The sequence below is a fragment of the Phragmites australis genome, chromosome 15 (assembly GCF_958298935.1).
Source record: "Phragmites australis chromosome 15, lpPhrAust1.1, whole genome shotgun sequence".
Classification (NCBI taxonomy): domain Eukaryota; kingdom Viridiplantae; phylum Streptophyta; class Magnoliopsida; order Poales; family Poaceae; genus Phragmites; species Phragmites australis.
This window is the reverse complement of record NC_084935.1, coordinates 14,898,648-14,926,277: the sequence shown is the minus strand read 5'-3', so window position 1 is coordinate 14,926,277 and position 27,630 is coordinate 14,898,648. Positions and strand designations below refer to the sequence as shown.

Below are 27,630 nucleotides of genomic sequence, written 5' to 3'. Positions count from 1 at the left end.
AGTTTTGTCAACACTTATCCATTTAGCGATGAATTCCACCATTACTCTCGACTTTACGCACAAGCGTGGTGCATAGTATATGTCGAACTCATTGAGTTCAAGCACCCATTATGTGATTCGTCCAGTAACCTCCCTATTGCGTATGGCGTCCTTCAATGGATACGTCATCACAATAGTAACCTTATGAACCTAGAAATAGTGTCATAGCTTCCAGAAAGACATCTAGACTACATAAAGCAATTTCTGCACTTGCGGGTATCGTAGTTTTGCATCGTGTAGGACTTCATTCACATAGTAAACAGGTTTCTAGACCTTGGCCTTTTCCTCGGGGCATTCCCGTTCGACCACCAGAACCATGCTTACAACTTTTGGGGTAGCTGCAATGTACAAAAAGAGCTCCTCTATTTCATTAGGCAGGGTAAGAATTAATGGAGACGATAAATACCTTTTTTAAGTCCTTGAAGGCGTTCTTCACTTCTTCCGTCCACTCAAACTGGTCGTGTTTCTTCACTAGATTGAAGAATGGTATCCCTCGGTCGCCCATCTTAGAAATGAATCGACTAAGGGCTGTTATACATCATGTTAGTTTTGAACCTCCTTTAGTGTTTGAGGTGACCGCATCTAGTCGAGAGCCTCGATTTTGTGTGGATTAGCCTCAATGCCTCGACTTGACATCAGGAAACCGAGAAGCTTGCCAGACGACATGCAGAACATGCACTTTTCAAGGTTGAGCATCATTTGGTACTTCTTGAGGTTGTCGAATGTTTCCTTGAGGTCATTAATCAATGCACCTTCGGTTCTAAACTTGACTACAATATCATCAACATAAGCTTCTACATTACACCCAATATGGGGTTATAGACAATTTTGAATACATCTTTGATACGTAGCACTAGCATTCTTCAAACCATAAGGCATCTTTACATAACAAAATACACCGAAAGGAGTAGTGAAAGCAGTTTTCTTCTCGTCCTCAACACCTATAATGATTTGAAGATACCTCGAATAGGCATCTAGAAAACACAGCAATGCACAACCTGCCGTAGAGTCAACTATCTGGTCGATGCGCGGGAGAGGAAAAGGATCCTTGGGGCATGCTTTATTGAGGTCGGTGAAGTCAACACACATTCTCCACCTGCTATAGCCTTCTTGACGAGGACAGGATTTGGGAGCCACGTAGGATAACGAACTTCTCGAATAAAGCCTACCTTTAGGAGTTTATCGACCTCCTCCTGGATTGCTTGCTTCCTACCCTCAGCATATCTTCGCTACTTCTGCACCATAGGTTTTGCATCGGATTTAACAGCTAGTCGAAGCTCGATTACTTTCCTAGGGACCCCGGACATATCGGACGGTTGCCATGTAAACACATCTTGGTTTGCCCGAAGGAAAGAAATGAGCTCGATTTCCTATTTGGGGTTGAGACCAGCCCTGACCTTGACTGTCTTTGTTGGTTCAGATGGGTCGAGGGGCACTACTTTGACACCACCATTAGTTCTTTTGTCTTTGGCGCCATCGTTGGTCTCTTCCTTTGCGGCATCATCAGACTGGGATGTGCTAGCAAGGCTTACGAGCCTGGAGTCACTGGCGGCTTGATGCTTCTAGAACTTGGACTCTGCACCATTTGAAGTAATTGACGATCGACTGAAGTGTTCGACCATATCCAGGCTCTGCTTGTCGCACTTGACTACTGCTCATTAATCTCCTTTGACAGTTATGACCCTTTTAGGGCTCAAGATCTTGAATGTCTGATACGCATAGTGCATGACAGCCATAAACTTACCTAGCATTGGGCAATCTAGGATCACATTGCATGCCATCTCGAAATCTGTGACATCGAAGTTAAGCTTCTCTGTGCGAAAATTGTTGGGCGTGCCAAACGTGATTGGTAACTCGATCTGGCCAAGGGGCACCGTCAATGAATTAGGGTTATGTCGTGGAAAGGCTCGACACCCTTCTTGAGCTTCGACCTCTCAATCCCCATCTTATTAAAGTCTTGGCGAAGATGAGGTTAAGCGAACTACCCCCATCAACCAAGGTTTGAGAAACTTTGATGTTGAGGATAGTCGGCTGTACCACAAATAGATATCGACCAAGATGTGAGACCGTGGGTGGACGACTGACTTGGTTGAAGGTAATCGGAACTTCTGACCACCTGATGTACTGAGTAGGCCCGATGAGAGCAGGGTTGACTTCTCGTTCGATCGCCTTGTATTGTTTTTTGGACTCATACGTGACGGATCCTCTGAAGATGTGTGCCAAACTTTGGCCAGGCTCATGGTACTCAGGCTCATCACCTTTAGCATCTGGCTTAGCGTATTTGTCATGGTGCACGATGGCGGTGACTTTAAGCTTTTCTTCTGCCTTCTTTTTGAGGACGTAGCATTCATTGAAGTCATGTTGATTAGTCCGATGAACGAGGCACCACTTCTTGCCACCCGACTCAGGTATTTACTGTCCCCGATGTTATGCAACTTGTTCCTATCGATTGCAGCTATGGTCATGTCCAGACCCTTGCGCTTGTCACCACGCTTGCCCTTATTCCCCTCATTCTTCGAGGACTCAAGATTGTCCTTGCCAGGCTCAGAATTTTTGGCCTGTGCCTGAGCTTCGGCTTTCTTTGTAGATTTGTTGACCAACTCAAAGACCTCCTTGACCATCTAGATCTTCCGGGTAGCAAGCTTCTCAACCAGATTTATGTTCTTGATGCCTCTCTTCAAGGCAATGATGACCGATTCGTCAAAAATATTCGAGATCATGTTTCACCTGTCACTAAATCATTGGATGAAGGCTCGGAAGGACTTGCCATTTCCTTGGTTCTGTTGATGAGGATCGTTTTCCATTCCTAGGCACTCGAAAGTACAATAGAAGTTGGCTATAAATTGAGCCTTCAACTCGGCCCATGATTAGATCGAGTTGGGAGGTAGGTTCAACAACTAGGACCTTGCCGGTCCATCAAATGAGGTTATTAGGTAATTGGCCATTACCTTGTTATCGCCACCCACAACTCAGATAACAGTGGTATAGATCTGCAACCACTCGTTGGGGTTGAGCTTCCCGTCGTACTTCTAGATCGGGCTCGCCATGAACTTCTTAGGCCACCATATTGAGCGGAGCTCTAGGATGAAGGCTTCGCAACCTCTGCCAAATTCCTCAGGAGGCGGAGGAGGAGGATTACCACGCCTGTCCCTTTGAACAAGGGAGTCACATCGACCGTTCCGTCCTGGAGATCTGTGATCGTTGTAGCATCAATTATCCTCATGGAGCTCCTCACAGGTTGTTATTGATAACCTCTCGTAAGTCACATCTATTGTGAGGGATGAGGTTCCTTTGGTCTCCGTGATTTCTGCACTCATGAACGGAGTTGTTATAGTTCAACCTGCAAGGTTGTACTCAAGGTCAACCTCCCGAGCTGCCTACTTGTGACCCTTCAACTCGAGAGCGTTCGCGTCCATAGCTCCTCAAACTAGCACCTTGCCGGCTGGGGAGCCTATAGGCACCATGATTGTTTACTCGAGCAACTTGGATCCGAGCCGCATCGAGTAGGGTCATGGCCTGATTAACCATATGGGTTAAAGGATTCGCATCAAACCAGCACCTTGACCTGATTAACTCCGGAAGAGATCCTAGAATCAGATGGCCCCCCTAGACATTAGCATCTAGAGTGGTAAAAATGTCACTACCGAGCCTCAGCTGCGATCGAGCCAACGAAGCCTCATGATGGCTACCCTGAGGGAGTTCGTTCCTCGATCTCAGGACCGGTGCTAGTGGAGGTGTGCCAACTGGAAGCCGTCATTGAAGACCAGGAGGCGCCGGTCTTCCTACGGTTTGTCGATGATCGATGGTATTAGGAGCGTATAGAGCTCTAGCTGTAGATGTCCTTGGCGGTATATCTCCAACGTTATTGGTGATGGCGGCCACTGCTGCTGGATCCTCAGGGATTGTCGTTCCATTATTCACCATGGCGTTTGGATCTACCGCCATTGGATCAGCAGGAGGGACCTTGGTTCCTCTAGCCATAAACATGGATCGATATGTTCAGCTGCTCTAGCTCTCGACGGAACCATCGTCACCACTCGCGTCGTTGTCGGTGTCCATGAACTACATAACACTAGGCTCCTTGGGATCCCACTCAAGGTGTCCCACCTCGTGGTATGCATCCAAATGGGCTAGACTCAAAAATACCGGTGTGGATCAGTCCACCCTGATCGTCCCAGCAGAAAACCATAGTTCCGAACGTGATGTCCAATCCAGCTTGAGGTGATTCGAGAGCGATTGCTGGCGACTCAAAGCGGTCGTAGAAGCCGGCGTCGGAGAATCCGGTGCGAATGTGCACTTGAGACATAGTCAATCTTGAAAAGCAGAAGACCCCTACCTGGCACACCAACTGACGAGGGTTTTTCCTTGACAATATGTCTATAAGAATAACGGGGTTGTCTTCGTGATCCAGGAATCAAACAAGAGATGAGGCACACGCAATGTATGCAGGTTCAGACCCCCGATTAGAGTAATACCCTATGTTCTTTGTGATTCATGATATATCTGTATTCACTCGAGTACAGGTAATATGTCTAGATCTATTACAATGAGTAGATGCAATCTAAAGTAAACTAATGATGAAGTCGCCGACTATCTCCTATGGCCCTAGTGCTTGCGTCGAGTTGTGTTCACCGGAAAAAAAATCTCACCTCGGGGGTCTGGGTTCCCGCCTTATATAGGGGTCTTGTACCGTCTCCTATCTCATCGTAGTCGATAGAGAGTCCTTCATCTTGTCCACCAAGAAAGATCAGATAAATCTGACTAGGATACTAATTGTTCTCGAGTTAGATAACCAATTGAAACCTTCCTAGCATACGCATTCTGGATCTCCAGGAGTATCATGTACCGTAAATTCGGTTCCATAATATCGAAAGTTGTTAAACATATACATGGCAAACCTTATCCGTATATAATATACACTTTATACATATATATCCATAGTCAGATATTCGACACTTTTATCTTCACTTGTTTCTCCCAACCCAACTCAAATATCTCGATGGCCCAAGTGCCTGAGGAAACTCTGATTTTGCAGGCTTGTAATATCCAGCATCACCACTCTGTTCCTTCAACTTATCGACAAACTCAGTTGGCATGCCAAAAGTTTTCAAGCTCTGGAGATGCATGAGGTTCTCCATACCTTGAGGTGTTTCAGTTAGCTCTGTGCACAGGCTAAGCACCAGATCACGTAGCTTTACAAGGCATCCTTGCTGAAACACTATGCGACTAAGGTTAGGCATGTCCTTCAAGATGAGTTTCTGAAGGGTGGAAAAGCTACCTCCTGGAAAGATCATGGCCCTGTCATGGTAGGTGGCGATGAGGCTAAGATTCACCAGCCCAGGAAGTGCCGCGAGGAGCAAAAGTGAATCTTGCGCAATATCGCAGTGGCATAACTGTAGTTGCACGAGGCTGGTCAAGGAGGATGTCCATGATGGCAGCTTCCCTCCTGCTAACCTGCCGGCCAAGGCGAGTTTTTGCAGCTTCAGTGGTGGTTGAGTAATTGATTCTAGGTCTAGTACTACGTCTGCTCCATGCTTCATTTCCAACCCCAAGCGCACTAGGCAGCTCATTCTGGAGATTGAAAAGGACAAATCGGTTGTAAGGCTCGCATCCACACCAAATATCTCCAGGCTCCTCATCTGCTCCAACCTTGCTAAGGATGTAACCGTCTTCATATCTGCTCGAACATATTTAAGTGTTTGCAAGCTGGTCAGGTTTTCCAGCCCTTCAGGGGCTCCTACTACCGTGCCAGGATACGGCTTCGAAAGGTCAGCAGCCTCACGCCTAAAAAGTATCAGGTGGCGCAAGCTCTTCAGTTTTGCTGTGCTGCTTGGTAACCTTTGGACCATGGACAACTTGGCATCCAAAGTTTGCAGCTTCTGCAATTTGCCCAGATCCTTTGGTAGCTCTTCTATGAGAGTCGTGCGGATCCCGAGGTACCGCATATTGTGAAGATTGGTCACTGAGTCGGGCAGCTTTTTCATCTCAACGAACCAGAGGTTGAGCACGGTTAACAGCCTGAAGCGAGAGAGGAACGTAACATCCAGTTCTGACGCAAATGCATGGAAGGAGCGAAGTAAGGCCACCTTTGGAACCGATTGGCAATCCACTTTTTCACATCTATCAACTGCAAGATGACGCACTCTAATGTTTATATCCATTGTTATCTTGTGATTTGCAAACTGAAAGTACCCCTCCTCTTCTCTGGACCTGCGGATAATCAACTCCCTGATGAGGTCGTGAATAAGGCACCGTTTGACACGGCCAGACTCATTCCTGTAAACAGCCTTCATCAGGCTACGCTGCACTAGCTGGTCCAGATAACCGTCAGCGACATCCTCTGCTGTACACTGGTCGGGTTTGTCGTCTACAAAGCCCTGCGCAACCCAATTCCTAATCAATATCTTTCTCTTGATCAAGAAGTCCTCAGGATATATGCTGCAGCTCAGAAAGCATCTCTTGAGGTGGTGCGGCAGGTGATCGATGCTCAAGTTGAGTATGCTGGCCGCCTCCCCTATCCCAAGATCGCTGCTGCTCTTATCCCACACGAGGCTGTGGCAGACATTTCTCCACGAAAACTCTGTTTTCTCCTTCAGCGCAAGGAGGTTACTGATGGAGACGATCGCCAATGGTAGGCCACGGCATCGCTCAAGCATATTGACAGCCAGCTCCTCTAGGTTGCTCGGGCACGTCCGACCCGGCTCTGTCCTAAAGGTGACGTTGCAAAACAGCATCCACGCCTCGCTCCACGGCAGAGGCTCTAGCATCATGATCCTCTCGGGCGGCGCGGCCTTGACCACGTCTCTGCTGCGCGTGGTTATGACCACGCGGCTCCCGGTCGCGTCGTCGAGGAACGCATGGCGGAGGTGCTTGCCCCACAGGTGCTCGTCCCAGATGTCGTCTAGCACGACCAGGTACCTTCTCTTTCCAAGATGACCCCGCACGGCCGCCACGAGCGACCGGTAGTCCGCATCAGCGTCGTTCCCGACGCGCACGGGGGCGTCGCGGTTTAGCTCTTTAAGGATCTTCCGGAGGAGGTCGTCCATCGTGAAGCCCTGCGAGACGGCCACCCACGCGGCGCAGTCGAAGTGGCTCGTCGCCACCTCCTTGTATACGCGCGTGACGAGGGTGGTCTTGCCGACGCCGCCCATACCGCACACGGCGACCAGCGTCAGCCGTGGCTCCACGTCCCCGATCACCCATTCCAGCAGTTGCTTCTCGTAAACAGTGAATCCGACGATCTCCTCTTTCTCCAAGAAGTGCGCACTCTCCGCCTGCGTCCGGCTAATGACGTCCACGGGAGAAGCGGGACCGTTGGCCGGGCGGATGCCGAACTGCTCCTTGTCGGCAGACAGCTGGAGAAGCCTCTCCCGAGCCTTGCGCAGTCGCCTCGAGAGCGCGAACCAAGACTTGACGTTGACAATGTCCCAGAAGAGGCCATGACCGGAGAGGTAGCAGCACTCGTCGGCGACGTCCTCGAGCTCGAAGGCGGCGTCGCGGACTTGCTTGACCCACTCAGCGGCGAGCACGTCCGTGCCGTGGTGGGAGTCGGCGAAGCGGAGGAAGGTGCGGAGGAGGACAAGGTCCTGGCTGGCAGTGGCGATGTCGGAGCGGACACCGAAGAGGGCCGAGAGGCCGTTGGCAGCGCTGCGGGACAGCGCCACGCCGAGTTTAGCGGAGAGCGATATGGCTATGTTCTCCGCCATGTCGCCGGCGAGTGCTTGACGCAGCGGGGTGAGGGAGAGAGAGGTGAGCGCCTCAGAAGCTACCGAACGAGATTTCTTTTGTTTCTCCGTGATTCCCTATTGGCTCAAAAGTCAACAGCACCCTCGGATTGCCAAAACAGCAAGCAACATCGTCAGTCTCGCTGATAGTTATCTATTGATACGCAAAGATACAACAGCAAAATTAAACCTCGGGCAGCGCACGTCAACATGGCAATAACTGGTTTTGTACTCTTGATGCACGTAGGTTGGGACTTGGGCGTGGTAAATTGGCTTTCAGCCGGACTTATCTTGTTAGTCGAAAACTCGAAATCATAAAATATCATGACGAATCGACGTCGGTTTACAAGACATGCTAGGTCAGTGTTTGTTTGCTGTGCGGTAAATCTATGATATCATTGTTAGGGGAATCATTGATAATTCTAGTTTGACTTTATTATTAGAGTTTAAAAACCTACTTTTAACTAATAGCCGCATCAAAAAAAATAGAAATAAATATATTTTTTAAATCATCGCAATACCAAATGGAGTCTGACCAAGCTAATCACATAGGCTTAGCAAAAGTCAAAACCATGTAATGTGTGTGGCAACTGCAGACCTGGCACGAACGAGATTTCTTTTGTTTCTCCATGATTCCCTATTCTCTCAAAAATCAAAACCACCATCGGTTTGCTAAACAGCAAGCAACATCGTCAGTCTCGCTGATAAGTTACCTAAGAAAAAAGTACAACTTTGGTCTGTCAACTCTTCCCGCTGTCTAAAAATGGTCCCTCGTCTCCAATACCATCCAATCGCAGTCCCTCATCTCACGATATCGTGTACACACGGTCCCTTAGCCAAGTTGAGAGCGGTTTCGCGTACTAAGATCTGATGTGACCGGCCTCTCTTCTCACGTGTTCTCTCTCTTATATTCTCTCACTCTCTCCCCCCAATCCATCCCTAATCTGGCACCCACACTCACTGTCGCCCCCAGGTTTGCTGCCGGCCCCCTACACCGGTACCGCCCCCAATCGTGCCACCCGACCTAGCCCCTACATCCCCGGTGCTACCCGCTCCTAATTCTCCGCTGCCCACAATCATACCACCTACCCTAGCCCCTACAACCCCTTCACCGCCCCCTTTCTAATTTGCCACTGCCCCCAATGGTGTCGGCCACCCCAGTCCCTACAACCGTGCTACCACTCCCAATCGTGTTGTCCGCCCCAGCCCCTACAGCCCTGCCATTGGGCCCAATGGTGAGCTCTAGGAGTGTAAGGTCGACGGCTTCTGGGAGTGTAAGGGGGACAGCAAGCTCAAGAGCTGGTTGTGGAGGCCACGGTACGTCGCCTATCCCGTACAGAGAGAGACCAATGGACTACTCGCTGGATGTGTACTGTACCTACGGTAATAAAGCCGTTTGCTTGATTTCTTGGACCAACACAAACCCAACAAGGAGATATGTCACGTGTGCACGACGTCGAGTAAGTTGGGCTCCAAATTGGTTCATTTTTGTCTACAATGAAGTGATTTGTGTGCACTAATTTGGTTTTTCGACACAGGTTGTAGGTTGTCCGTTTTGGGATTGGTATGATGGTGAGACTACTCCATTTTTTAGGTAGATTTTGAGGGATTGCCACAATGTCATTGAGGATTTGAGAAGGGAGAACAATGAGCTGCGTGAAGCTGTGGCGAATGCACATGTACAGCAGAAGGATCAGAAGGAGAACCATGAAGATGAGGTTGCTGCATTTAGAGAGAAGGTTCTGAAGGTTGAGAAAGAGAGGAGAATATTGGTTTTAGCTTAGTTGCTTGTATGCTAGTCCTAGTTGTTCTCCTAATGAGAGGCTAAATGATGTATGTACCAAGAGAATTATGTCTCAATGAATGCAATGCAATGTATCTCTGTTTGGTTGTTGCAATGCAATGTATCTTTGTTTGGCTTGTATGTCAGTCCAATTCAGGAAAATATGTTCTATTTATTGTTTATGATCTTCCATTTGAAGGAGAGACTGATTCTCCATATCCTGATAGCAATTTCCTTCACTTGTTCCATTATCATGGCCATTTGAACTGACAGGACCAGATTTATTTGTGGAGTGTTCCAAAAAAATTCCATTCTTAGATATCACCTGTACATAACACAACCAATAGCTTGGCATATAACAAGCTAAAAATGAGACATGCAAATAACACAAGCCATAGCTTGGCATATAACACAAGCATAAGTTTGGCACACAACAAGACATACCACATGTGCATATAAGTGACATGAACAACCAGATACTATGTTTTGGCATATTACATAAGTGACATGAACAACTATCTACTATATTGTGGCATATTACATAAGCGACATGAACAACCAACTATTGGGTATGAGGCATGTTAAGAAGCTGTGGTGGTGGCTTAGTGGTCTTGTACAACCTCAATTTAGTCTTCTTCTTAGATGGCTCTTGGGCATGGACACTTGCAGAAGCAGAACCTAAAGTGACTATTATATTAACTCTTGAGGTGGCCTTTGATGTCACATTGGACTCCAAGCTCAGTGTGGCAGTTCCACCTGGTTATGTAAAAACTTTGGCCCGAGTAGAATGTTCAACTCATTATTGTGTGCACTTCTTTTTCTCATATTAGTTGAGCTCTGCTATGAAGAAGGAAAAACAACCTGCATTAATAATCAGTTTTCAGTTAAGTTTACAAGATAGACTTGAGTGCACATACTAAAGTTTTTCTATAGATTACCATAGCATTTCACTTTGGAGCTACAGAATTGCCTACACTTGCCATCCATCAGTCCTGCTGTTATTAGACAAAAGAATGAACCAAGGACAATTGGGCCACTCTCATTTTGCCCTACACCTCTTCAAGTCATTCTTAGCAAACTTTATGACCTTCCTTGCTGCTAGCACATACTTCTCAACAGCCTTCTTGAATTGCAGCTTCCCACTAAAAGGCATGCCCAATGTAAAAGATGGAATGGGTGCACTGTTGTCATATCTTGGTAACTTTGGCTTCCTTCTGACCAGTTCACCATCACTTCTTTCATCATAACTGTCTTCCTCTTCACTTTGTGAAAAATATGATGTGTCACTATCTTCTGATAACTTATCAACCTGCAATAGCTCCAAGTCCTTATTTGTCATACCTTTATTATCACCATCAGCAAAGACAAAATACTTCCCTTGCATCTGAGCAGTACTCATCTCTAGGGAGATAGTCACTATCATCTTCGTCTGAGTTGTGATTGTTCTCCACCACAACATTGACTTTTCTACCTGAAGCGTAGGTCACAATTGGCCCACTAATAAAGGCAACATCCCTCTGATCTATAGCCATTGACTCAACAAATATGTCCATAATGGCCCCATCAGGGATGCAATCAGACATTGTTTGGCATGCCTTGTCATCAGTTAGCACTCTCAATCCATTGATTAACTCCTTCCCAGGAAATAACCAATGTATCATTACCATTCCAATGTCCTTGCAGTGGTCTTCTAGATGTCATCGGACCTTTGGCAGAGATATCTCTTTCTATATGTGACATCCCCTCTAAACCTCCAATATACTGCAAATTCTTGCCATCATTGATAAGCTCTCCATTGTAGTGAAATCTAACCCCTAGAATTTCACACATGTCCATTGCACAATGTCACTAACCACCTACACACAGAACAAATAACATTGGTGCACATGCATACCACTCCTCTGCTGCCACTCTAGACTAAACAAATCAGCCAAGATGCATATGCTCATAGACTAAACAAATCACTCTAGACTAAACCACTACTGACAGCCTCAAATAAACAAATTGAAGCAACATCCTACACTAATCAAACCAAAATGACTTAAATTATCACTTGCTCACATCGTTCCTTGCAATTTGAATAGAAAATTGCTACTTGCATGCAAAGTTCAACATGTAGATGCTCACTTACGTTTCACGGGTGATGACCTAGCTTGATGGATGCATGACACCAGGGCATGCTTCAGGGGAGCAGGGCCGGCAGCAGCCTTGGGGCTGGTGGCAACCTTGGGGCTAACGGCGAGATCAGGTATGGAGTGGCTGCTGCCCTAGGCCTAGGCAACGAGCTGAGAAGGGGATTGGGAGGATTGGGGAAGGAGAGAGAGAGAGCACATGAGACATATTACTAGATTAATAGAGAGAGGCCAGCCACGTTAGCCACGCCACGTCAGATCCCAGTACGCGAAACCGCCCTCAACTTGACCAAGGGACCAAGTGTACACGGTATCATGAGATGAGGCTCCAAGTATGGATGGTATTGGAGATGAGGGACCATTTTTAGACCACGGGAAGAGATGAGAGACTGAAGTTGGATTTTTCCCATTACCTAATGATATGCAAAGATACAACAGCAAAATTAAACCTCGAGCAGCGCACGTCAGCATGACAATAACTGATTTTGTACTCCTTGATGCACGTGGGTTGGGACTTGGGCGATTTAAATTGGCTTTCAGCCGGTTTATCTTGTTAGTCAAAAACTCGAAATCATAAAAATAATCATGACGAATCTACGTGGGACATGCTAGGTCAGTATGTGTTTGTCGTGCTGTGAATCTATGATATTTAGTTTGTTAGGGGAATCATTGATAATTCTAGTTTGACTTTATTGTTAGAGTTCTAAAAAGCTGCTTTCAACTAACAGATGCATGAAAAAATAGAAATAAATATTTTTAAAAAATCACTGCAATACCAAATGGAGCCTAACTATGCTAATCACATAGGCTTAAGGTGCATCTCTGTAATAACAATTCCTTTCAAATTACCACCTCCCATTCTAAGATCCTCAGTTTCTAACCTTTGCCCTCAGGAAATACCATGACGACAAAATACAAGACTTAAATATTTCAACATCTAGGTCTTCTTAGAAAGGCAGTGACAAAGCACACTAAAAGGAAAAAAAATCCATGCCAACTATACAGGTTATACAAGGTCGAGCTCCTGCCCTTGTTTCTTAGGAAAATATTTTGGTGCGACATTATCCAACCAATATGAGCTCCAATAGTGTGTGGTTTTCAGTCTCCAATTTTTACTAGTAGACACTATGGATGATTGGTGAAACGCCGATCTCACAAACTTGTAGAAAAAATAGGAGATGCTTCGTGTAGACGAATTGCAACACACATAGAGTTTTTATACAGATTCAGGCCTCCATTAGAATAATAACTCTACATCATGTTGGTCTTGTATTGATCTGAGATTGTTTACAAGGGGATTCTTGGCTAGCCTAGATGGATTTAAACCTAGTTGAAGGGCTCCTTTGTGCATAGTCGATGGGAGTTGCTAATACATATCTAAAATATAGAAGGATCAAGTGTTCAGAGCTCCTATAGGCTTGAATGGCTTCAATGGGCTTGTATGGACTTGTCCTTTACAGGGTCCTCTAGCTCCGTATATATAGGGGTGTCGTCATACGGCCTCTGAGTCCTTCCTTCTTATTCTTAGAGATAAACTTCTATATTTACGAGATATCCTGTGTAATCTGTGGGTAGCTTTTATACGTATAGGGATTTCCTTCTTGAGAATAGAGTATACCCTAAGAATATAGGAAACCCTAGTGTATCCAAATATGGTAGTTTTATAGTACCAATCATCAAGCCCTCCAGCAGTACGTGAAATGAGGCTTTGACGGATCAAAGGCTTAGTCAGCAAAATGTTTTGATCGATCACTTCCTCGAGTAGAGCTCAGGTCCCTGGATAGGTTAGTTCATCTAACTAGGTTTTTAGAGCCCTCAGGTTATCTATTCAGGATTCCGAACACCTTCAAGTACCCAAGTGAGCCCCTGAGAAGGTATTCCTCCGAGTAGGAATTCTGCTTCATCCGACAAATATCATCCCAATCTTTTGAAAGGACGGGAGAAAAGACTTATCACTGATCAGGCTTGAAATTTGAACTATAGCAGCGGAGATTTTGAGTAGTGGTGAAAGGAATATTTACCTAACAAGAGATCATGATGACATTTTGAATCTGTGCGCGTTTGGCGGAAAAGTGCGCCGGTTTCTCTGGGTTACTGCTACAACAGCCTCTGCATGCATCAAAAGGTATTCTGAGCATTAAATGTGATGATACATTGTGGTAGGAGACCGTTGCCCTGAGTCGTACTCAGAAACATCATTGCGCTAGTTGAAGAGCCGCCAAGACTACCTCTGCCTCTATATAAATTCAGACAGGGGAGCCCACACGATGTTTACCCCCTCTGTCATCATTTTCCTCGAGCCATTTTCTCTTGCGTTCCTCGCCTGCATCAGCCTCCAAAAACCCTAAACCTACCATTCCCCTCCTCTCGATGCCATGGGTCGCAAGAAGATCGACATGCCAGAGAGCTCGACTATTGGTGCCACCGCTGCCGTGATCCTGACCTAGCTGAAATCCGATGTTTTGGAGGAGGTTCTGGCCTGAGCGGAGCTCGACGAGGTTATCCCCTCACTCGCCTTGATCTCTTGCTCACCACCAGCGGGCGAGACGATCCTCAGTCCAGACACCACATCGATTCTTGTCTTTCTTGATTTCTTCCGCTTTGGTTTCCGTTTCCCCCCTTCCAACTTCTTCCTCCAAGTGCTCATCTTTTACTACATTGCGCTTATCCATCTCAACCCCAACTCCATCATCATGCTCAGCGTCTTCACGCACCTATGTGAAGCTTACCTGGGCGTGCGCTCGTATGTCGATCTCTTTAGGCATTTCTACCTCCTGAAGGGTTTTACAGGGAGGGTCGCCAGCAGCGCTGGGTTCATACCTTAATTTCATGCATATTCATGTTTACATGCAATTCAACGTCTTCGCGCACCTGTGCGAAGCTTACCTGTGCGTGCACTTGTATGTCAATCTCTTTAGGCATTTGAATTATGTGCAAGTTTGAATTGAGTCGAATTCAATTTGAATAAAAAGAGAATACAAATGAGATGAGGAAAATACATTTAAATAGGGCTTTACAAAGGAACTCACTTTTTCACCTATGGACCTAGGGCTAGAAACAATTTTATAAATTATTTTATCATGTGATATGAATATCAATGATTTTTTCTAGATTTATGGTAATTTAAGTGAAGCCATAAAAATGGCTAGAAGTTTCAAAAGTAGCCCTTTTTGAAGAATTTTAATTTGAATTGTACACGGGCTATTGAGGTGAAACATGTTAAAATGGGTTTCTTGTGAATTATAGAATCTATATAAATCGTTTTGTGAATTTTAGAGTACTCTAGGGTCTTGTTTTGAGTAGAAAGAGAGAGCAAAACTTTTTATCGAGCTCTGCTTCCTGTCACATGGGTCCCACTCGTCAGTCAGTCACCTTCCCATCCCATTGCATGGATAGAAGCTGGTCATCACGTGCCCGTTGATGCCTGGCCACTGCCCATGCCGGCCAACCATGGCTTGGCACTGGTCCGATCTTACCCCCGCCCCTCGGATCGGGAGCCCCTGACATCATGACATCGGTGATGTCATCATTGATGCGTGGGCCCAGCCCCACACGCCATTGATGGTGACGTGAAGTCAAGGGATCCCAGTCCCTCCCCCCCCCCCCCCGTTCTCTTTACTCTCTCTCCCTCCCATTTTCCCTCTCACACCCGAGAGCATCCATAGTGAGTTGCTACCAAGCCTCCTCTCCGCTGCAGCTATGCGTTGCCCGATTCCACCGCGCTGCCGTCAGATCGAACGTGCTCAAGTCAATAGAAGCAAGGAAGGAGGTCATGTGACGTGTCTACTATCGGATTACATCTATTTCACTGCCAGATTCTGAGCCCCGCCACCTTCTTCATCGAGTCTTGAGCCCTTTGCCAGCATTTCCCCGACGAGCTACCATCTCCCAGAACCTCCTCTTGAATCCATCGCACGGTGAGCTTCCCTACGCCTCACTCGAGCTTCGGCATGCGCCATTTTGGTTGTGGCTCATCATCGCCCTGGAGCTCCGCGTGAGCCGACCGCCGCCACTGACTATGCTCCGGCCGGGCCCCTTGGTCCACTCCTGTATCAAGGGTTCCCCATGATCCATTGATGCTCGTGGTCAGGATTCCCAGTCAAATCGCAGCTGGAATCTACTACCAGCTGGGCGCTCCGCCGCATATCGCACGCGTTGGCGCGAGCGCCAACCGGGTCAACCGTTGTTGACCCGGCAACGGCGCCCCGGCCCAGCTGTCATCTTGAGGGCTAATTGCTGCTTGGTGTAAAAAGTTTGGCCGAGTTTATTGAGTCGGGTTAATCAGGAAAACACAAAAATGAATTATAGTACAAGTAGTAAATCGGCATAACATTGAAAATTTCATAGCAAAATAAATATTGCTCCAAAAATTGTGAAGTAATTTTTTAGCCTTGTACGATCATGATCTACTATATAAAATTGTTGGTACTCATGTAAATTGAATCCTAATTTTTGTGTTGGTTTAATTTTGTTCAATCATGTGTAAATCACTGTTAATTCATGGTTAGTCCAAAAATAGTGAAACCAGTTCTAATAATGAACAGATTAATTTCTAGTAAAAATAGTGGTAAACATGTTCGAGCAGTTTGGCCCATTGTTTTAGCTCATGTTTAGTATCACATTGTTAAATTTTAAAATTCGTAAAAAAACTAAAAATAATTTAGGGTTGGGACCACTTATAAAAATCTTCATTGGTATAACCCTACACAGGAAAAATAATGGTTGGCATGTTAAGTCATTTCAAAATTTAAGTTGTGCTAGGGTACTCTCTTTTGATGAAATTGACAATTAGGACAGCACATCGCTTATTTCCTTATACTGGGAGCGTATGATCTTTTTTTTTTTGCATAAATCTTGCTCTACCATGTTCTTTACTTAGTGCACTGCATTCATGTGCATTTTCATGGCATTTGGATCACATTTCATGGCATTTACATGTTATACTTAGCAAGGCTTAGGTCCCTGATAGAAGTCGAGCGGTGGTCCGTCCATCATTCGCAAGCTTTAGGGATTTTATTGTGTCTCACCAAAGTAAATCTTGATGGTTAATGAGTCGTGATGATGAGATAAGATTTGGGTGGGTGATAGGGATGGATCGGGAATGGCGTCTCGATTGTCATAGGCCCACCTAGGTCGATTAAGCACCGATTGTTGATGTCATTGGCTTAAACACATATCCATACTTTTCATATATCCGAATATGGTAAAGATGAGCTGAATACCTTTTGTAGTTGCGGCCCTTTAGCTTAAACGTCTACGGTGTGAGCGGGTGGGCTTGTAGAGGCACTTGAGGTTGCCCGGTAGTGGACCTAAGTGGCCTCCGAACGAGAGGTGCATACTCAAACGGCTGGGGCTTAATTGAAAAAAGTTGTCATGGGTATCTCTCTTGCAATTTGATCGGTTACTTGAGCTGCATGGTCTCGTGTGATGTGGGTAAAGAAATATCCCCTGCAGGGTGTCAGATCAATTCGAATTGACATGCTCTTGGTCATGAGAAAACTTAATGTTCATCCGTATCAATTGTAGAGTTTCTGGTATTTGGGTGATTATGGATGTATGTGGTATGTGGGAGATTGGTTCTTGAGTATGTACATGATGAGAATAACTTGTTTATGTGTTGGCTATGTTTATGTACATGTGGTCATATGAGGATAGCTTGTGTTGATGTTCATGTTTATGATGTCACCATGTGTATTTTAAAATAGTTTTTACTTAAGTTCAACTTAACCTTGTGGCTTACTACTTTCTACTCATACTAAATTGCATAATCCTTGAAGTCGGGTTATTATATGTACCCATAATGAGTAAGAATTGCGAATACCTTCCTACTCATGATGCTATCATTGAAGTTTTGTAGGTTAGGATGAGATAGTGTATGGCTACTTTGTGTCCGCCGATGTCGGTGATGGGCAAGAGTCGTTACGTACTACTCGTGGTGTTCTGGTGGCGCCTTAGGGATAACTGTTGGGGAACGGTAGGCTACACTAGCCTAAAATAAAAAATTTCTACCATAATCACCTAGAAAACCATGCTAGTATGAGATCATAGATCGTTATCACTCGACTCATAGTGCAGTGGAAGAAGAGTTGGAGTAGGCCGATCCAACGTCGTGCGCGTCAAACTCCTTGAACAGCTTCTCGATCAGATCCACGAGCAGCCCCACACAAGTGGTCACGTGTGACCAACTCCAAGTAGGTGATCGTGCTCCTCGACCAGTTCCTTGACCAGCTCCCAATCAGGTCTATCATGGCCTCGACTACTTCTGAGTAGTCGTGTCATGCTATCCAACCAGATCTGAGTGGTCGCGTTGTGCTCTGTGACCAGACGAGCAGGTCTGTCGACTAGTGCGTCACAACCAGTGACCAGTCCTGAACACATCATGATTAACTAGCTGAGAAGATCAACGTCACAATAGCAGCAGTGCCTCTACGGTATCCACACGTACCGAGCAAAAACCCGACTGCCGATGTGCTAGCACCTCGTGCGCGGCTAGGGTTTTGGGAGATCTTGCGGAAAGCTGCAGCTAGGGTTTTCGAGTGGCTCAACCTCTCCATGCCCCACCCCACACCTCTGTGGCTAGGGTTTTCGCTAATGGGCTCCTATGTTGGAAGCCCTTTAGGACTCTAACACCTCATGAATCACAATCCAGTCAAACTCATATACGAATTCAATTAGCATGTTTTGTTCCAACCCATTAAGTGTGTGACCCGTTAGGTTCATGTACAAACGGGTATGACTCAAAAACTCTTTCCAAACCAAAATCAATAGCGGTCCCTAACAGGACATGTTGACTCCTGAGTATACACAAAAGATCATAGCGACTGAACCTTGATATACACATGCATCAATCCTTTTGCCTCACGATACCAATCAAGCAAGACGAGATACGTGCCACCCTTGTGATAGCTCGACCATTCACTCGATTAAGTAGTGGATTCATCATGTTTAACTCTTTAATCATATTGGCACGGACATGCACTTTCTCAATCCAACTACTTCGAGGGGCCCAGAAATATCTCTCATGTTATCAAGGAGGGGCAAATTCCATCTTGATCTCTCACACCCCACGACATGTTTCATGATGAACCCTAAAACTACCTTTATGACTACTCAGTTACGAAATTACGTTTGGCAGCCCCAAAGTATGTCACTACACATTCTAGGAATCAACGACGATCTCAGGTCTAAGGATCCTACAGGTAGCCGTATCTTAAGGTGAGTCTATCCAACATTATGTTCTCCAACATAAATGTCCACATTATTGATCTAGTATCTCTATACCTATGATCCATGAAACATGATCATCAATCAATACAGGTGCTAGTCTTATGTATCATCACGATGTTATGCGACCAGAGATCAACTAAGAATAACATCATGATATAAATAAAGAGTTTCATGGACAGGTCACATATTTGCCAATCAAAGTAAACGATAGTCATTTTTGGAATAACATATTATTCAGAAGTACATGAACATAGACATGTGATACAATCATCTCTATGAGTGCCTCTAGGGCATATCACCTTCAATAATGTCACCACTTCTTTTTCTATTTTTAGTCGATATTTCCACTGCATTGTAATGATTATGTGCTAGGTTATGAACTTCATGTATTTTGCTTAGTTTAGAGCTTAATTGTTGTATGTTGAGAACCGGAATTTGTTATTTGGATCTTTTTGTTTTAATTTCTGTATGTAGTACTTTAAATTGTGGAACTTGTAATAACTTTAAATACTTATAATATATTTAATTACTCACTCTTTATTATATCTTGATGTGATGAGGCTTGTTATATAGGTATATGTTCTAATCTTGGTCATAAAACACATACCGAGGCTACCAGAATTGTATTCGCTTTAATCATTTGTGTTTGCGATTGTGACTTTGAGATGTGGATTAGCACATGGTATGTCGAGAGATGGGCATATGCTAGTTCTCATCTTATTTGATGAATCGCCGATTTGATTAACTTGAATACGATTTGAACGGTTCTCGCATCGACGGAGTACATCGGCTTCTCCGCCAAGAGTTCCTGATCGAGGTGGCGCAAGAAATGGTTCTACTGCCATCCCAGCCAGCCCGAACTCCCATATCGAGGTCTCATGCCACTGGTGAGTCTATTGTGGATGGAGGAGCCAAGACCCTTGTCACCAAGATCCGGGAGCCAAGACCCTTGTCACCAAGATCCGGGAGCTTAAGGAGCGGGGGTTGACTACATCTGATGTTGCTAGAGACTTCATCAAGCATCACCGCCTGTGTCCCCTAAGGTCGAGGATTTCTAGGACTTGGGAGTTCACGGCCGCAGAGGACCCAACATGAGAAGGTAACCTAGGTACCTACTTATCCCGAGTAGCTATTAGGGGAGCTAATAAGCATATCCTTCATGAGTCGTTCCTTTTTGTTGGATCCTTCATGAGCTAATAAGCATATTGCTGATCCATCCCTTTTTGTTGGAATTTGCTATTAGAATGTATACAATATGCCATTTTTGGTTTCCATTACTAAGTACCTGTCAAGCTCCTGACTGTCTGCCTGAGAAGGATTTCCAGGTAGGCAGTCTAAATGAATAATGTAATAAAGTGAGAGAACTCATATTGCCTTTTGGTCGTAGAAAAGATTTTCACAACCCCAAGTGCACGCATGGGCCGAGGTACCCAGGTGGCGACTTACCTCGTTGTCGAGCATTAGAATGCACGAGAAGACAAATAAGGTAGAAAAGGTATTAAAATGACTTTTCAAGCAATATAATCTTTATTGTTACGAAGATACTCTTAGTATTTACATATGGAACTTACAGAGCTAATTAACGTTCCATGAATTATTGTAGATCAATTATCTTAAACCTAAATGACAAAAACTATATTAAGTCGATATGCAAGGACTCTACTACTTCGAGGATAGCACAGTGCTATTACATTGGACCCGAACTAGTCATGGAACCAAATCCCTAGATTATCAAGTTTGCTTCTTAGGGCGATGTGGTCGTGATCACGATGGAGGCTTATCGTCCACCTTGATCCTTGATCTCTTGGATTCTTTGTCGGGTCGGTGATGAGACGCCATGTCAAGACTCCGCTTGTCACAACGAAGGCCTGCCTTGGGGCAACCTTGGATGGTAATGACTCCCTCAAGCCTTAGGATCTTCACGCACTGGTAGGCGTAGTGTGCAACAGCAATAAACTTGGCTAGGGTTGGTCATGCTGAGATGGTGTTGTATGATGTCTCAAAATCGACCAAGTTGAATATAATCTTCTCTTTTCGAAAGTTGTTGTGCTTCCCGAAAGTATCGGGGAGCGATATCTCGCCGATGGGTGTGGCCGAAGACCTGGGCACTATGCCGTAGAAAGCTTGTGTAACCAGCTTGATGGCATATCAGGAGATCTATATCGCCTCGAGTGTGCCTGCAAAGAGGATGTTCAGAGAATTTCCTCCATCGATAAGCACTCGAGAGACCTTGTAGTTATTAATTGTAGGCTCGACCACTATTGGGAAGTGTTCTGATCGTATGAAGTTTTCTGGGCAGTCGTCCTGGCCGAAGGAGATTTCGGCGTTCGACCATTTGATGGCTTGACGACCCTTAGGGACCACCGCTAAAACATCTCGGGTCACCATCTTGTATTGTGCTTGGACTCGTAAGATAAGGAGCCATCAAACATGTGGTCGACGATCCTCTCTTCCGTATGGTAGGACATCAGGGGTTAGTCATCCTCACTGCTACTGGAGCTAGATTCTCTACTCTAGGTCGCGTCCTGGGTCTTCTTCCCCTTGGCCTTGTCGATCTCGACCTTGACCAGTTTCTGCCAGATGCGGCACTGATGGAGGTTGTAGCCATCGGTCTGGCGGAGGTTGTACCAGGTCCTGTCATTGCGTTCACTAGTGCCCAGCTTGTAGTTCTTGCCCTGGGACATGCTAGAGCGCTTGTTGGGACACATGTCGGGGAAATCTACAAAAATCGCATCAGCTTTGGTTTTCTTACCCTTACCTCCCTTGGAGTTCTTCTTGTGCTTGCTTTTTGCCGCATCGTTGTCCAGTCCAGGATGATGGCATTCGATGCTCTAGTCCCTCTCCTTGATGAACAAGAGCGCCTCTTTGGCTTTGGCTGACTTTTCGAGGATCTTCATGAGTTCTTTGACTGTCTCGGGATCCTTCCTGGCAATGTCTTTGACGCATCATCGGCTCCTAACCCCTCGAGTAAATGCTTAGATGACGACATGGTCATTTATCTTAGGGATGATGTTCCGGGTGTTGCTGAAGCGGTGGACGAACTTGCACAAGGTTTACTTCTCCGTCTATTCACAATGGAAGAGATCGTTTTTTAATGCCAGGGTGGACGTAGGTACCCTGGAAGTTGGCTCAGAACAGATCGTAGAGCTGCTCCCATGAGTACATCCTCCCTGGCGGTAGATTGGTCAACCAGGTCGTCGCTGCCCCTTTAAGGGTTGTGGAGAGGTAATTTGCCATCACCTTTTCATCCTCGCCAACTGCTTGGATGACTGTATTGTAGATCTGGAGAAACTCAACAGGATTAGTATTCCCGTTGTACTTCTCGATTGAACCGAGCCGGAACCAAGCCAGCCAGTTCAGTGTGTGTTAAATGCGTGCTATATGCTAACCATTGTTTGACTGGTGAATTCTGTTGATGCCATGGAACAACATTATCAATATTGTAATCCTCCGGAAAATCCTTTTCAGTTTTTCCTGACCGTATGGAATCATGATTCTATTGGACTTTAAAATCCATATTATTTCATAGGGTAAATTAATTAATTTACGATATGTATGTGAATAACGTAAAATTATGAAATGATTAATATGGATGCACTTGTTCACTGCAAATTTATTGAGAAAGTCTTTTAAAGTACACTTTAACCATTAACTTCTCTTATAGTAATATATTATCAATTGCTACGAAACTAATATCTTATTAAAAGATATGTGAAGTATGAATATCTTGTTACATCTTTTGTACATTAAATATGTGTATAATTTAACTAATTATTGGTCAAATTTATGAAGTTTGAGTTTTTTAATCCTAATACGTCCTGGATTTTGAACGGATGGAGTATTTTGTATGAACTAATCATTTCAAGCGTGATACATGGACCATATTGATTTTAGAGAGAAATACTCGTATAGACTAAAAGACAGCAAACTAAACTAATACAAGCCTGATTACAATCACATATTTTGTTGTTGGGATCATGGTATAGCCAATCCTAATTTCTAAGCATGATGCCGCGGGTGTTACACAGTCGTATGCAATCCTAAATTTCACGTCATGATCATGTAAATTTTGTGCAATGCGTATAAATGATACCGGCTCCGTAGGATACTAGGATCTTTACGATTTTACCATGGACTATAGATCCAAAATGCCAAGCTCCCCTAGGCAATTCATCCTGCAAACCTTGGAGCAAGCATGCATATGGTCCACGCAAGAGTGGCGTGTCGTCGCTGGTCAGTAGAGCAATGAGTTGGCAGCTGCTGGTGGGCCCTTCAGCATCGAAGGTATGATCCTCCAGGCCCACCCGCATCAACCAGCAGTACGCAGGTTCGAGGTTGCCGCCTGCCCGCGTGCCTTGGATCGGATAGGGGATGCCGTCCAATGAATGCCCAAAGATTCATTTATTGATTAAGAAAGGTTCTGGTTATGGTTAATGTAGCAGATTTTACTGACGGCCTACCATGAATTCACAGGGAAGTTGGATTACTCGGATCAATTCCTTGAATAACTAAAAGTTGCCCAAAGGGAACCGCCACGCAATGACGCGCCCCATCGTCAGTTCACACACTCTAACGCGGGGCTGTCGGTCTTGGATCTGACAATGATCTAAAATCGTAGCAAGAGAGCAGCTTCCCTTAATGCACCGCAGCAATAAGAGGTAAAAAGATTTCTAATCAGATTATGCTTGTTAGTGGAGAGCGTCAGCTCTTATGGAAGCGGAAGCAGCACAGCTTGGCGTTTTGGACTGTCGCTAAGTTCAAGTGACTTCTGACAAGGTAATAACCGAAAAGAATATGTCTGCAAAGTCCACTCTTCTCATTTAGGCATCATAGGTTGGTAAAGACGGTTGCTCTGTCAGTAAGAAACTCAGAGCCAAGTGCTTTTTTTTTTTTTTGCCCGAACTTAGACTCAGAGCCAAATGTGATAAAGAACATGATCATTGATCAGCAGGGAACAGCAGCTCATCATCAGTACACTAGCCAATGGCGAGCTGGACTAGGAACCATCTTCACCTATTCGTTTTTAATAAATCTCACAAATCTCAAAATCCTAGGTGCCTGATAAAAATCTGAACTGGCAGGATTGTGATATCTAGCATCACCATTCTTTTCCTTCAACTTATCCACAAACTCTTTTGGCATGCCAAACAATTCCAAATTCTGGAGATGCATGAGTTTCTCCATGCCTTGGGGTGTTTCAGTCACCTTTGTGCACAGACCAAGCACCAGATCACGCAAGTTTACAAGGCATCCTTCTTGAAACTCTATGTGATTAATGTTAGGCAAGTTGTAGGATCGAGGTTGGCGATTAGAGGAGGTGAATAGATATCTTAACAAATTTCTTTCAGAATTGATGGTCTTCTTATATTTGATCATCTAACGCACATTAAAACCTCAGTGGAAACAAAAACATTAGAGGACTATTTAAAAAGAGAAGTTCATAGGTAACATGACTCTACCGATGTTATATGACTCATAGGTTGCATTTAAGATCATTTTATATATCTTTGTGTATAAAAACTTACAACTTTGAATCAACGTGAGCTACAAATAGAAGAAAACCCCCCAAATTGATGGAACAGAGGCAAGAGAATTCAATATCCACTTGTACACATAAGTGTATGAATTTTATGCCTCTAACAATAAAGAGAATGACTTCATAAGGAGCAAAAACTTCAGTCTAAAAACTAAGACAAAAATCGTATCCATAAGGAAAAACTTGCAAAAAAAAATACGGAACCAATAGAAGGAGACTAGAAGGAGATAAAATCGAATGCCAGAGAAAACTTGCACTTCATTTTAATAAGAGGTCAGTCCTATTTTAGGCAAATTACAAAGTATTTTCCTCTCTCAAAAGCTCTAACCTATTACAAATACTAAGCATATCATCTCCTCCACTCTAAAACCCTAGCTCTCAAACATAAGTGGCTGGATCACTCTCTCCCAACAGTCATACCTCTCTATTTATAGGTCTTGTGAGCGTCCTTAGATACTAAGTTTTCTTGTTCACAAAATACCCCTCGCTTACAATGGTCTCCTACCTACTACAGGGGTATTCTGGTCCATATTTTGCTTCATCCATCGAACGGCCATGATACCTTCATGACTTAACTTTGTCTCGACGCTAGCTTCACGATGATACCACGTGCACTTCACCCTTCCATGGTTTTGAGGCCAAACCGTGAAACCACCTTGCACGCTTCTCAAAGTGTGACTCACAGCTGCTTACTTTGACCTCAAGCAAACATCCTGATGTTGATACATGTACTCCATCTTGCGATCTTGACCACCGGTAAGTCTCTCCCGCTTATGATCCCTCGAGCCACTGTCACGTCCCAAAAATGATAAGCCATAATTAAGCATCGCTTAACCATTATCGCATGTGTTATCACCTGTGTTGTTACATAATGGTCCGACAAGTTTAGTTCGAAGGTGCTTCAAACACCCTAGAGATAGTTTAGAGCTTCTTAGAAAAGCACTAGATCCTTTGGAGAAGAAAGGAAGGGAAAGTGGGAAAACTTAGAAAGATTTGGCACAAAATCCCTCTCGTTGTCTGACCGAGATCACCCGCGGTCTAACCGCCATGTGGTAGCCACGTGTGCTTGCTGCGGTCTGATCGATGCCCTACGCAATCCGACCGCCAGCACACAGAGGCTCGACTTAAGGTGGTCGATTGCCTCTCTCACTCTCTCATTTGCTCTCTCTCTCTCTCACTCTCCACCCAACACTAGAAGGGAGAGGGATTCCGTTGTCATCACGTTCAAGGGTCAGAGATCGGAGGAGGGGACTCTCACAAGCTCCCGAAGGACTTCCCCAAGTGTCTCCCCTCTTCTCCCTTACCGGAGACCCGCCGTTCACCTCAATCTCCACCACCACCCTGGGAGTCAATCCGCAAATCGAAACCTTCCCGAAGCAAACCCATCCACTAGAAACTTCAATGCACTAAGCTGAGGCTTCCCCTACCATCTTTCCGTTGTTTTGAGCACGATTTGATCCCCCATGCCATTTACGCCCAAAACTCAACCTAGCCTAGATCCAATCCATGGGGCATTTTGAGTTTAGCTTGGTGAAAATAGTCCAAGTCACTTTAGAAACACTTAACTAGTCCCATAGAGCATTTAGGTACCCTCCTTGGTCGAGAGTCTTGCCGGAGCTGTCGCTGGCAACCCCACAAGGGTGCTACCGGCAAGGCCTGGCGGTCTGACCGCCGCTAGGGCTGGTCTGACCACTAGTTGGGACCGAAAGGTCCGAAGTGAGGGCTCTATACAGGGGTCAAACCGCCGCTAGCGCCGGTCTAACCGTTGGTGGGTGGTCTAACCACCGGATCAACGTCGGTTTGACCACCAGCCCCCAAAACTCTATGCTAGCCGCTGGTTTGACCGCCAGCCACTGAAGGCTTTGTGCACTTTAAGTTGGTTTATTCGGGGTTTCACGCTTTGAAGCCCTAGTCCCTTGGCAGCCTTTTGCGGATGTTTTTGAGTCTTAGTGCTCTACTATTACTTGAGCATGAATTTTATGCATCCTTTTTGCATTGTTCATTTATTTATGTAGCCGATCATGCACCCAAACCAGCTATGTCAAGGGTGTTTAGTGGCGAAGCAGGCGAGACAGCCATTTCCGGTAGCGGCAAATTTCAGGGCGGAGAAGCCACTCGAGCTGCTACATGCTGACCTCTACAGGCCGATCACACCTTTGACTCTTGCCTATAATAGTTACTTCATGTTAATTATTAATGAATTTACTCGGTGGATGTGGGTGTATGTGATCAAGATGAAGGATCAGGCCTGCTCTGTGTTCAGAAGATTCAAGTTGCAGGTCGAGAACACGAGAGGGTGGCGCATTAAGACGTTGAGGACTGATTGCGATGGGGAGTTCCCCTCTGGCGAGTTCACTCGGCTATGCGAGGAGGGCGGGATCAAACGGCACCTCACTGCGTCATACATGCCTCAGCAAAATGGCATGGTGGAGCGAAGGAACAGGACCGTGATGGCGATGGTGAGGTCCCTCCTCAAGAGCATGAATGTGCCTAGAAAGTTTTGGGGGGAGGCGGTGCAGCACACGGTGTATCTGCTGAACCGCTTGCCAACGAAAGCGCTGCACGATCGCACTCTATTCGAGGCCTGGAACGGAAGGAAGCCACATTTGGAACACCTTCGTGTGTTCGGCTGCACGACACACGCGAAGGTAACAACGCCATACTTCAAGAAGCTCGACCACCGAAGCCAGTCGATGGTGTACCTTGGCGTCGAGGACGGTTGCAAGGCGCATAGTCTCTTTGATCCACAACACGGGAAAATTCATGTAAGTCATGATGTTAAATTCGATGAAAGTGTGGAGTGGAGCTGGTGTACAGCTGCAGGTGGCAGAGAGCCGTCTGATTTCAATGTCAAGGAGGCGATTAGCACTGAGCTGGCGGTGGGCGGTTCTGTGCCACTCGCGGGTGGTCCGGCAGGTGTGCCAACGCCCACGGCACATGATGATCAAGCTCCTTCGTTGACTCCGCTAGCTGGCGAGGTGACATCGGAAGGGCCAGCAACCAGGACAAGTGCTGCCGCATGCACAACAGCAACCTCCCCGGCATCTCCCTCCACTCCGCTGGTGACACCGGCCCCTGAATCGCTTGCTGGCGATCTAGTCACACTGCTACCGAGCAGTGGTAGCAGTAGCACAGATGAGGACCCTGTGTGTTACAGGCACATCGATGATATCATGAGAGATGCTCCAA

The 27,630-nt window shown here is 45.6% G+C and overlaps 1 protein-coding gene across 1 annotated transcript; it reads right to left on the bottom strand.

The window, feature by feature from the left end:
* Positions 1 to 4,985: 4,985 nt before the first annotated feature.
* Positions 4,986 to 7,787, bottom strand: LOC133892955 (disease resistance protein RPM1-like). Its single transcript, XM_062333941.1, has one exon. The coding sequence runs from the start codon at positions 7,743 to 7,745 to the stop codon at positions 5,004 to 5,006; it is 2,742 nt and encodes a 913-aa protein (XP_062189925.1). The 5' UTR covers positions 7,746 to 7,787; the 3' UTR covers positions 4,986 to 5,003.
* Positions 7,788 to 27,630: the final 19,843 nt, after the last annotated feature.